The 11,281-nt window shown below is 47.7% G+C and overlaps 1 protein-coding gene across 4 annotated transcripts in view; it reads left to right on the forward strand.

Moving 5' to 3' along the window:
* The window catches only part of LOC110486244 (disintegrin and metalloproteinase domain-containing protein 11), a 31,899-nt gene that overhangs the window by 11,240 nt on the left and 9,378 nt on the right, over nucleotides 1-11,281 (forward strand). For all 4 annotated transcript variants that reach the window (XR_005035529.1, XR_005035530.1, XR_005035531.1 and 1 more), the window contains exons 5-21: nucleotides 3,243-3,325; nucleotides 3,536-3,599; nucleotides 3,765-3,825; nucleotides 3,972-4,144; nucleotides 4,243-4,314; nucleotides 5,487-5,653; nucleotides 5,949-6,033; nucleotides 6,257-6,347; nucleotides 6,870-6,921; nucleotides 7,369-7,468; nucleotides 7,784-7,855; nucleotides 8,074-8,166; nucleotides 8,430-8,510; nucleotides 8,617-8,667; nucleotides 8,867-8,930; nucleotides 9,137-9,242; nucleotides 9,616-9,735. Coding sequence is in view for 1 of the 4 variants with exons in the window: in XM_036940939.1 (XP_036796834.1) it covers nucleotides 3,243-3,325; nucleotides 3,536-3,599; nucleotides 3,765-3,825; nucleotides 3,972-4,144; nucleotides 4,243-4,314; nucleotides 5,487-5,653; nucleotides 5,949-6,033; nucleotides 6,257-6,347; nucleotides 6,870-6,921; nucleotides 7,369-7,468; nucleotides 7,784-7,855; nucleotides 8,074-8,166; nucleotides 8,430-8,510; nucleotides 8,617-8,667; nucleotides 8,867-8,930; nucleotides 9,137-9,242; nucleotides 9,616-9,735 (1,535 nt within the window). In the remaining 3 variants the exon portion in view is untranslated. The remainder of the gene's footprint in view (nucleotides 1-3,242; nucleotides 3,326-3,535; nucleotides 3,600-3,764; nucleotides 3,826-3,971; nucleotides 4,145-4,242; nucleotides 4,315-5,486; nucleotides 5,654-5,948; nucleotides 6,034-6,256; nucleotides 6,348-6,869; nucleotides 6,922-7,368; nucleotides 7,469-7,783; nucleotides 7,856-8,073; nucleotides 8,167-8,429; nucleotides 8,511-8,616; nucleotides 8,668-8,866; nucleotides 8,931-9,136; nucleotides 9,243-9,615; nucleotides 9,736-11,281) is intronic.

An 11,281-nucleotide genomic window follows, 5' to 3' on the forward strand; every position in this document is an offset into this window, starting at 1 on the left:
ACGGTTGACATACGGTTGACATACTGTTGACATACTGTTGACATACTGTAGACGTACTGTAGACATACGGTTGACGTACTGTAGATGTACTGTTGACATACTGTAGACATACTGTTGACATACTGTAGACATACGGTTGACGTACTGTAGACGTACTGTTGACATACTGTAGACGTACTGTAGACGTACTGTAGACATACGGTTGACATACTGTAGACATACTGTTGACATACTGTAGACGTACTGTAGACATACTGTAGACATACGGTTGACGTACTGTAGACGTACTGTAGACATACGGTTGACGTACTGTAGACGTACTGTAGACATACGGTTGACGTACTGTAGATGTACTGTAGATGTACTGTAGACGTACTGTAGACGTACTGTAGACATCCTGTTGACATAATGTTGACATTGTATGCTATTGTCCAGCAGGCTACAGAGATCTGTTTAGTGTCTTACTGAAATCAGATACGTCCATCCTGTTGGCGGCATTTATCAGATTGAAATTACATTAGTATTGACCCCCGTCTCACCAAAATGAATGAATGCTACAGTGTGATTGAGTGGCCAGTAGACTACTACAGGAATGTCGGTGCCTCTAGAAAACCATTGAGGAAAAGTAGTGTTTTTTCTATTTGGTTCATTGTACTACACACGTTACTAACTGCCCCTCGCCCCCCAGCCTCAGCAAGAGTCTCCCTCTCATCCCCACCCACTCTCATTCCCAACTCTCCCTCTGCCCTCACTAGCCAATCAGGAGCTTGTTCCCATGGCAACAAGTCAGCTCTGCAGTGTCATTAAGTTCTTGGCAGAGAGGAGAATGAAAGAAGACAGAGAGAGACAGAGAGAGAGAGAGAGAGAGAGAGAGAGAGAGAGAGAGAGAGAGAGAGAGAGAGAAAGTGGAGGAGGAAGAGGAAAAATTTGAGTTCAAGGCCAGTGAATACAATGGCAGGATGGGTGATGGTATCAGAGAGAGTCCTTCTGTGTGTGTGTGTGTGTGTTTGCAGACAGTTGGTTCCTTTAGAGAGCAGTGGTGTGGGTGGGAGGTACAGTACAGTACGCCTGCAGGGATGGAGCCACATACTCACACTCCCAGACCAGCCAGACCAGGCAGAGCGCTTGACTCTATGCCAGCTGTGGTTGCTGTGTCTCTATCTCTGCTTCTATTAGAGTGGTTTTGTATTCCTGCTATCCCAATCTCATACTCAGTAGTGGCTCAATGACTACTTTAGATCAGCCATTACGGGAAAGGTTTTCTCATCTTTTGAAGGAGACTAATTGTGAAGGAGAGGCCTTCACCTGGGCTTGAGACTTATACTCAGTGGCCACCCCGTTCATGAAAATGGTTCGCTCCTACAGACAGTGAGTCGCGTGGCCGTCCTTGCTATATAAAGCAGGCGGACAGGCATCAAGTCATTCAGTTACTGTTCAATTGAAAGTTAGAATGAGCAAAATGAGAGACCTAAGCTACTTTGAGTGGTATGATCGCCGGTGCCAGGCATGCCAGTTCCAGGCGTGCCAGTTCCAGTATCTCAGAGACGTCCGACCTCCTGGGCTTTTAAGGCACGACAGTGTCTAGGGTTTACCGAGAATGGTGCGACAAACAAAAAACATCCAGTCAGCGTCAGTGCTGTGGGCGAAATCAGCTCGTTGATGAGAGGTCGAAGGAGAATGGCTAGCTAACAGATGGGTCACAAACAGGCAAATAACAGCTGAGTACAACAGTGGTGTGCAGAACAGACAACTGTGGAGTGGAAAAACATTTCCTGGGCCGATGAATCCCAGTTCCTGTGACGTTAGTCAGGATTTGGTGTAAGCAGTGTCCATGGCCGCATAGTGCCTGGTGTCAACAGTACAGGCTGGTGGCGGTGGCGTAATGTTGTGGGGAATGATTTCCTGGCACACGTTAGGTCCCTTGATACCAATTGAGCAACGTTTCCATGCCCCAAAGAATCCGGGCTGTTCTGGAGGGCAAAGGGTGGTCCGACCTATTACTAGATGGGTGTACCTAATAAACAGACCACCGAGTGTATAACTGTCCAAGCATGTAGCCTAATATGCTTGTCTTTGTATTGCTGTTTATTTGCCATTCAATTCAAACATTCCATAGCGTGTCCTGATTACTGGTTGCACACACCCCAACTGCTAATTGTCTTGTTAATTGTTACTGTGTTTAATTGTTACTGTGTTTAATTGGTACTGTGCTTTCTAACCATGTGTTTGGGGAGTTCTCCAACCAAGGGGATGTTTTTTACTGCCAATAGTTTTATTTGCTCTGCAGTTTTAAAAGTCATTGTTTTAAACATTTTAAGTGTTACACTCGGCCAGCTCTTTCACACCAATGAAGGATGGGGCTCAGGTGGTTGCAGGCAAGGTAGATGTTTTACTCAGAATGAGCATTAGTGTTGTAGCTGGATGTCCTCCTCCTCATCTGTGTTGAGGTCTCGTATGTGTGGTCCTCCTCTTCCACACTTTGACATCCACTGCTCAATTTTGCATTTTAAATTGAACCTTTATTTAACTAGGCAAGTCACTTAAGAACAAATTCTTATTTACAATGACGGCCTACACCGGCCAGACGACGCTAGGGCCAATTGTTTCGCCGCCCGGACTCCCAATCACGGCCGGTTGGGATACAGGTTTATTCTTAGCCAGCCCAATGCATTCTCGCTGCATGTTGTTCCTTCCAAGCTGTTCCCACTGTGGGGCAACATAATGTTGGATTTATTTATAAGATCCCTGCACAGAAGACCCCTCCATTGTCAGAGCGGTAGCTAAAGTAGAGTGGAATAGAGTAGAGTGGAATAGAGTAGAGTGTAATAGATTAGAGTGGAATAGATTAGAGTGGAATAGAGTGGAGTGGAATAGATTAGAGTGGAATAGAGTAGAGTGGAATAGAGTAGAGTGGAATAGATTAGAGTGGAATAGAGTGGATTGGAATAGAGTAGAGTTGAGGACAAGTAGGTCGCGTATAGTACATACAGCTAGCAGTATAATGGAGGGAGGGAGGAAGAGAGGGAGAGAGAGAGAGAGAGTGACAGAGAGAATAGAAGTATAAACTGTTTAAAGCACAACTCCTGGGAACTCCATATTGTTTTTTTAGGGGACTGTGAAATGAGCATCACCGTCCTCCTCAGTCAGTGTGTGGGAACCTGCAATCCAATGTACCACTACACAGTCAACTTACTTGAGCATGTGACTGTATATTAACAATGGTATGATCTTTGTGTCCACAGGGAGGGGAGCACTGCTACTACCAAGGGAGGTTGAGGGGCTTACCAGAGTCCTGGGCAGCTCTCTCCACCTGTCTTGGCCTATGGTGAGATTCTCCCCATAGCTATAAACTGTCTGTCAATGGCCTTGCCTCACCACACTGACTCGGTACATTACTGGCACTATGGCCTTGATAAGCTATATGGTATCTTTGATCTTCATGTACTAATATTATTGCTATACAATGGGAGTCTTACAGATATATAATGAATGTGTTCCCTCCCTCTCTCTCTCTCTCTCTTTCTCGTTCTCTCAGTGGTATGTTTTCTGATGGGATGTTCTCTTATGGGATTGAGCCTCTTTTCGACGGGACCAATCAGGTGAGTGTGTGGTGGCTGGGAGACAGCGGTATAGATAGCCCTGTGGAGTAGTGTTGATGTTATTGATTCATTCATTCATAGTAACATGGATGCAGATGAGGAATATGGAGCAACGTAGTAAAGATGATATTGTTTTCTCCTGGTGTCTCATTGACTCCTCTCCAGACTGAGGGGGCCCACCTAGTGCGTAGGATGCCTGATGTCAGACTATCCTCAGACTGTCAAGGTACTGGCAACATCCTACATCCTCTCTCCTTTATACAATCATTCATGTTCATACCTACCAATGAGATGTTCATACTTACCATTGATATTGGTCGATCCATGCTCTTTGATGTCATTTCTCAGTCCTCCGTGTTGTATTGTGTCCAGACTGCACAGACGACAGTGGGGGGGGTGGAGCCAGAGGTAATGGTGATGAGCAGATGAAGGATCCCCGGGTCAGTGAGGTGCTGAGGCGCTCTAAGAGACAGCTGCCGCGCAGGCCCACCGTGCAGTCAGAGACCAAATACATCGAGCTGATGGTGGTCAACGACTACGAAATGGTGAGTCGGCCTTTTCTGAAAAGAACTGATGTGTGTGAGTCTGTGCGTGTGTGTGACGCGCACACACACTGTACCTAACGTTTGCTGTCTGTCTGCAGTTTGTACAGCTGCGACGCTCCACTACCCAGGCCAGGAACTTTGCCAAAGCAGTGGTCAATATGGCTGATGCAGTAAGAGCTCTGTCACTTCATACTTACCTGTTGTACTGATACCCATCGTCATTTATGATGATATTGTTATGTTGAAGTTAAAGACATATCAATAATCATAGGCTAAGTTGTAGCCTATAAGAACAATCGCACATAAACTCAGCAAAAAAAAATCTCAACTGTCAACATCGTTTATTTTCAGGACATTTAACGTGTAAATATTTGTATGAACATAACAAGATTCAACAACTGAGATATAAAACTGAACAAGTTCCACAGAGATGTGACTAACAGAAATTGAATAATGTGTCCCTGAACAAAGCGGGGGGTCAAAATGAAAACTAACAGTCAGTATCTGGTGTGGCTACCAGCTGCATTAAGTACTGCAGTGCATCTCTTCCTCATGGACTGCACCAGATTTGCCAGTTCTTTCTGTAAGATGATACTCGTCAGAGAAGAGCACTTTTTGCCAGTCCTGTCTGGTCCAATAACGGTGGGTTTGTGCCCATAGGCGACGTTGTTGCCGGTGATGTCTGGTGGGGACCAGTCTGAGCACTGATGGAGGGATTGTGTATTCCTGGTGTAACTCAGGCAGTTGTTGTTGCCATCCTGTACCTGTCCCGCAGGTGTGATGTTCGGATGTACCGATCCTGTGCAGATGTTGTTACACGTGGTCTGCTACTGCGAGGACGATCAGCTGTCCTTCCTGTCTCCCTGTAGCGCTGTCTTAGGCGTCTCACAGTACGGACATCGCAATTTATTGCTCTGGCCACATCTGCAGTCCTCATGCCTCCTTGCTGCATGCCTAAGGCACATTCACGCAGATGAGCATGGACCCTGTGCATCTTTCTTTTTAGTGATTTTCAGAGTCAGTAGGAAGGCCTCTTTAGTGTCCTAAGTTTTCAGAACTTTGACCTTAATTGCCTACCGTTTGTAAGCTGTTAGTGTCTTAACGACCGTTCCACAGATGCATGTTCATTAATTGTTTAAGGTTCATTGAACAAGCATGGGAAACAGTGTTTAAACCCTTTACAATGAAGATCTGTGAAGTTATTTGGATTTTTACGAATTATCTTTGAAAGACAGGATCCTGAAAAAGGGACGTTTCTATTTTGCTGAGTTTATCTTACTTATTATGTCCATGCTCCTAGATATGAATTTGTGTATACCAGCAGTGTATGTTTGGCCTGCAGATTTACAGGGAACAGCTGAACACACGCATTGTGCTGGTTGCCATGGAGACCTGGTCGTCGGCCAACATGGTTCCCGTGGTGACCGACCCGTTGACGACGCTGCAGAACTTCATGAAGTACAGGAAGGACAGTATTAAGGAGCAAAGTGACACCGTGCACCTCTTCTCGTGAGCGCCTCCCTGTCTATGTCCCCCTGAAATTAAAAATAGAGGAGGTTGATATGCTCCTGTATCTAACCTGGGGCAGTCTGTGGCTTGCGTCCCAAATGCCACACCATTCCCTCAATAGTGCACTACGTTTGACCAGAGGGCTCTGGTGAAACGGAGTGCACTATAAAAGGAATAGGGTGCCATTTTGGACGAGATCAGTATTGTTGACTGGTTGCAGCCGGTTTATATATACTACAATATGTCCTGGTCCTTTAGTCCAGGTTTGACCCCTGTTCTCCTCCATCTGCTCCAGGGGGCGTACGTTCCAGAGCAGTCGCAGTGGGGCGGCCTACACCGGAGGGGTGTGCTCTCTCACCAGAGGAGGGGGCATCAACGAGGTAAGAGAGACCTGTGTGTTTCCTACTCAGCTTCAAAGGACTGTGACTCACAACAATGGGCTCATAGTCCATGCTCATGGTTTAGGAACTGACACAACTGCTACATTTAAGAATGACTCTTCTTTGACTTCTTTGTTTCTTCAATGAAGAATGTGAGGATTGTAACTTCAGTCAAAGAGAATGCCATTGATACAGGGTGGATGTGTGTGTGTTTGTGTTCCAGTATGGGAACGTGGGTCCTATGGCCATCACTCTGTGCCAGAGTCTGGGTCAGAACATTGGGATGAGGTGGAATAACATACGCAGCTCTGCGGGTAAGGATGGTCAAATCAGGGGGATGGATGATGGAGGGAGGGAGGAAGAAAGGAAGGAAGGAAGGAAGGAAGGAAGGAAGGAAGGAAGGAAGGAAGGAAGGAAGGAAGGAAGGAAGGAAGGAAGGAAGGAGAAAAAAAGAAAGAAAGAAAGCAGGAAGGGAAGGGGGAGAGAGAGCAGGTGAGAGAGAGGGAGAGAGAGGGAGAGAGAGAGGGAACAGGTACAGATAGTGTAAAGACTAAGGCGAGAGGTAGGGACAGGAGACCGAGCCCATGGATTCAGTAAAAGGAGGGAGGAAGGGATGGATGGAAAGAATGGCACAGGCAGCGATGGATTGAGTTTATTTCAAACTTTACTTGTGAAATTGTTGAATTTTTTTCTCAAGGATTTACCTCATTAAATAAACGGAAGTTCCTTCTAGTCAAGATTAATGTCATTAACCATCTCATTTTTTTTGCACGACTTTTCACTCCCTCTTTCCCCCTCCTTGTTTCCCTTTCCCTCCCTCTCTCCATCTCTCTCAGGAGACTGCAGATGTCCTGATTCTTGGCTTGGTTGTATCATGGAAGACACTGGGTAAAGATTGACTTTAGGACTACATATACTGTACATATAGTACGTCAGTTGACAGAACACAATGTTCTCACAAGCGTTTGGCTTCGGCTTATTTAATATCAGATGGTACAATGGTGATTTGATAAGCTATTGTCAAATCCATCTACTACAATTAACAGTTGTTTTTTTTACCACAGATAGTAACATTTCAGTCAGATTGCAAAATTGCAGAAAAAAATTGTCACATTTGATTTGGCACTTAATTTAGGAAAAAACACTATCATTGGCTTTGACCATTTTATCTCTCTCTCTCTTCTCTCTCTCTCCCTGTATCTGTGTGTGTGTGTGTGTGTGTGTGTGTGTGTGTGTGTGTGTGTGTGTGTGTGTGTGTGTGTGTGTGTGTGTGTGTGTGTGTGTGTGTGTGTGTGTGTGTGTGTGTGTGTGTGTGTGCTTGTTTTGTGTGTACAGATATTACCTGCCCAGAAAGTTCTCCCGCTGCAGTGTTGACGAGTACATCCAGTTCTTGCTCCAGGGGGGCGGGAGCTGCCTCTTCAACAAGCCCAACAAGGTGAGGCTGGTGTGGGTGAGGGATGTGGGAGGCTGGCCTAGCCTGACGGTCTAGTGGGGAGTGGCGTGTAAGCTGAAGGTCCCAGGAGTGCCGATATATATATATATAGCCTAATTAATTATCCCAATGTCCTCATTTCTCCACATTAGATATTTACATACAGCTCTGTGCCCATCCTTGATTATCTCTCTCTTCCTCTTCTTTACGACCTTCCCTTTTCCCTTCTACCCCTCTTTTCTTCCTCCCATCCTACTTGTCTACTGTCTCTCCCTCCGTCTGTTCTCGCCTGCCTCTATCCCTCCGTCTCTCTGTCAGCTGTTGGACCCCCCTGAGTGTGGGAACGGCTTCGTGGAAACAGGGGAGGAGTGTGACTGTGGGTCTCAGCTGGTGAGGGTCTCTTTAAGGAACTGTAACCCATACATGATGAGGGACCAGAACCCTCCAGCATGGATGGGACTACTGCCACAGCCCTATGGGCCCTGGTTAAAAGTAGGGCACTATAAAGGTACTAGGGTTCCGTTTGAGACAGACACTGTCACGGTGACACGAGAGGGTTAATGTTGGTACGAGGAACAGTCTCAGTGACTGTGTGTGTTTGTCTGTAGGAGTGTGCCCGTAGTGGAGGAGCGTGCTGTAAGAAGTGTACCCTGACCCACGATGCCATGTGCAGTAGTGGACTGTGCTGCAGTGGGTGCAGGGTGAGTCCCTCTACTCCACTCCCACCACCGCCTCATTTACATATTACTCATCACACTAGCTAGTCCACTCTATGGAGGCCGGTGCCTCTTTAGTATTTAACTCGTTCATTACCAAACATTTCATTGCCAAACCTTTTTATTAAGAAGTTTTAATGATAAAAGCATCCGATCTTGAGTATTACGGGTCTGTTGGTGCTACTACGTGGCCCACCTCTCGTGACAGTAAGAGGTCATGTGTGTCTGATGTTGTTCTTGTGTGTCAGTATGAGCTGAGAGGAGCGGTGTGCAGACAGGCTGTGAATGACTGTGACATCCCAGAGAGCTGCACAGGAGACTCCAGCCAGGTACGACACTACACGATCTCCCTGGTGCATGCTGGGAGATGGAGTCTTTGGGAGCATGAGTTGGTCTGAGGTAAACCATACTGTATGTCATTTTCTTCTGTTGCAGTGCCCACATAATGTGCACAAGCTGGATGGATACATGTGTGACAGTAGTCAGGTAAGGCACACCTTTGTTTGAATGGGGTTTTGCTCTGCAGTCAGTGTGTTGTTGAGATATGCCTGTCCTGGTGTTATCCTTTGTTTTCATCTTCCTGTCTCTCTCTCTCTCGCTCGCTCTCTCTCTCTCTCTCTCTCTCGCTCTCTCTCTCTCTCTCTCTCTCTCTCTCTCTCTCTCTCTCTCTCTCTCTCTCTCTCAGGGTCGTTGTTATAGTGGTCGGTGCAGGACTCTCGATGGCCAGTGTAAGGGACTGTGGGGCTACAGTAAGTACTAATGATTCATTCATTTCTTGAATGTCTTTCACACCCCTGATTTATTCACTTGACAGTAATAATGTCTTGGTACTGTTTCTATGGCTATGCCCATGCCCATGACAGTCCTATGCCATCTTGTGGACTGATATGGAACTTCATCTGAGTTACAGACGGCGGTGACATGGATCTAATGTGTGTTGTGTGTGCTGTCTCAGATTCAGCAGACCGCTTCTGCTATGAGAAGCTGAATGCAGAGGGCACAGAGAAGGGCAACTGTGGGCCGAGTCCTGAGGGCCAGGGATGGCTGCAGTGCAACAAGCCGTGAGCCTTCTATCACATGAGTGATAAGTCATTATTACACAATAGACATGACCAGAGTTATATTATTCTGATTGTTTTTCTCCCCCATCTTCTTTCCTCTCCCTCTCCCTCTCCCTCTCTCCCCTCTCCCTCTATCCCATTCTCTCCCCTCTCTTTTTCACTCCCCTCTCTTTTTCACTCCCCTCTCTTTCTCTCTCCCCTTCTCTCTCTTTCTCTCCCCTTCTCTATCTATCTCTCTCTCGCTCTCTCTGTCTTTCTCTCTTTCTCCCTCTCTCTCTCGCTCTCTCTGTCTTTCTCTCTTTCTCCCCCCCTCTCTCTCTCTCTCTCTCTCTCTCTCTCTCTCTCTCTCTCTCTCTCTTTCTCGTTCTCTCAGGGATGTACTGTGTGGTTTCCTGTTCTGTGCCAATATGACGGTGAAGCCAAAGTTTGGGGATCTGGAGGGGGAAGTGACCAGCCATACAATATACCACCAGAACAAGTACCTGGACTGCCGGTGAGTTGTACCTTTCTACCCCTTTAATGTTTTATGTTCGGGAGACTCTTCTAGATTGATATTTTATCCCTCGTCGCCTCTCCCCCTCCTCTCAACTACTCCTCTTTCTCCTCCTCTCCCTCCTCCTCCCCCTCCTCTCAACTACTCCTCTTTCTCCTCCTCTCCCTCCTCCTCCCCCTCCTCTCAACTACTCCTCTTTCTCCTCCTCTCCCCCTCCTCTCAACTACTCCTCTTTCTCCTCCTCTCCTCCTCCTCTCAACTACTCCTCTTTCTCCTCCTCTCCTCCTCCTCTCAACTACTCCTCTTTCTCCTCCTCTCCCTCCTCCTCCTCCTCCTCTCAACTACTCCTCTTTCTCCTCCTCTCCTCCTCCTCTCAACTACTCCTCTTTCTCCTCCTCTCCTCCTCCTCTCAACTCCTCCTCTTTCTCCTCCTCTCCCTCCTCCTCCCCCTCCTCTCAACTACTCCTCTTTCTCCTCCTCTCCCTCCTCCTCCTCCTCCTCTCAACTACTCCTCTTTCTCCTCCTCTCCCTCCTCCTCCTCCTCCTCTCCCCCTCCTCTCAACTACTCCTCTTTCTCCTCCTCTCCTCCTCCTCTCAACTACTCCTCTTTCTCCTCTTTCTCCTCCTCTCCTCCTCCTCTCAACTACTCCTCTTTCTCCTCCTCTCCCTCCTCCTCCTCCTCCTCTCAACTACTCCTCTTTCTCCTCCTCTCCCCCTCCTCTCAACTACTCCTCTTTCTCCTCCTCTCCCTCCTCCTCCCCCTCCTCTCAACTACTCCTCTTTCTCCTCCTCTCCCTCCTCCTCCTCCTCCTCTCAACTACTCCTCTTTCTCCTCCTCTCCCTCCTCCTCCTCCTCCTCTCCCCCTCCTCTCAACTACTCCTCTTTCTCCTCCTCTCCTCCTCCTCTCAACTACTCCTCTTTCTCCTCCTCTCCCCCTCCTCTCAACTACTCCTCTTTCTCCTCCTCTCCCTCCTCCTCCCCCTCCTCTCAACTACTCCTCTTTCTCCTCCTCTCCCTCCTCCTCCTCCTCCTCTCAACTACTCCTCTTTCTCCTCCTCTCCCTCCTCCTCCTCCTCCTCTCCCCCTCCTCTCAACTACTCCTCTTTCTCCTCCTCTCCTCCTCCTCTCAACTACTCCTCTTTCTCCTCCTCTCCTCCTCCTCTCAACTACTCCTCTTTCTCCTCCTCTCCTCCTCCTCTCAACTACTCCTCTTTCTCCTCCTCTCCCCCTCCTCTCAACTACTCCTCTTTCTCCTCTTTCTCCTCTTTCTCCTCCTCTCCCCCTCCTCTCAACTACTCCTCTTTCTCCACCTCCCCCCCTCCTCTCAACTACTCATCTTTCTCCTCTTTCTCCTCCTCTCCCTCCTCCTCCTCCTCCTCTCAACTACTCCTCTTTCTCCTCCTCTCCCTCCTCCTCCTCCTCCTCCTCTCAACTACTCCTCTTTCTCCTCCTCTCCCCCTCCTCTCAACTACTCCTCTTTCTCCTCCTCTCCTCCTCCTCTCAACTACTCCTCTTTCTCCTCCTCTCCTCCTCCACTCAACTACT

Source organism: Oncorhynchus mykiss, chromosome 13 (genome assembly GCF_013265735.2).
Source record: "Oncorhynchus mykiss isolate Arlee chromosome 13, USDA_OmykA_1.1, whole genome shotgun sequence".
NCBI classification, from domain to species: domain Eukaryota; kingdom Metazoa; phylum Chordata; class Actinopteri; order Salmoniformes; family Salmonidae; genus Oncorhynchus; species Oncorhynchus mykiss.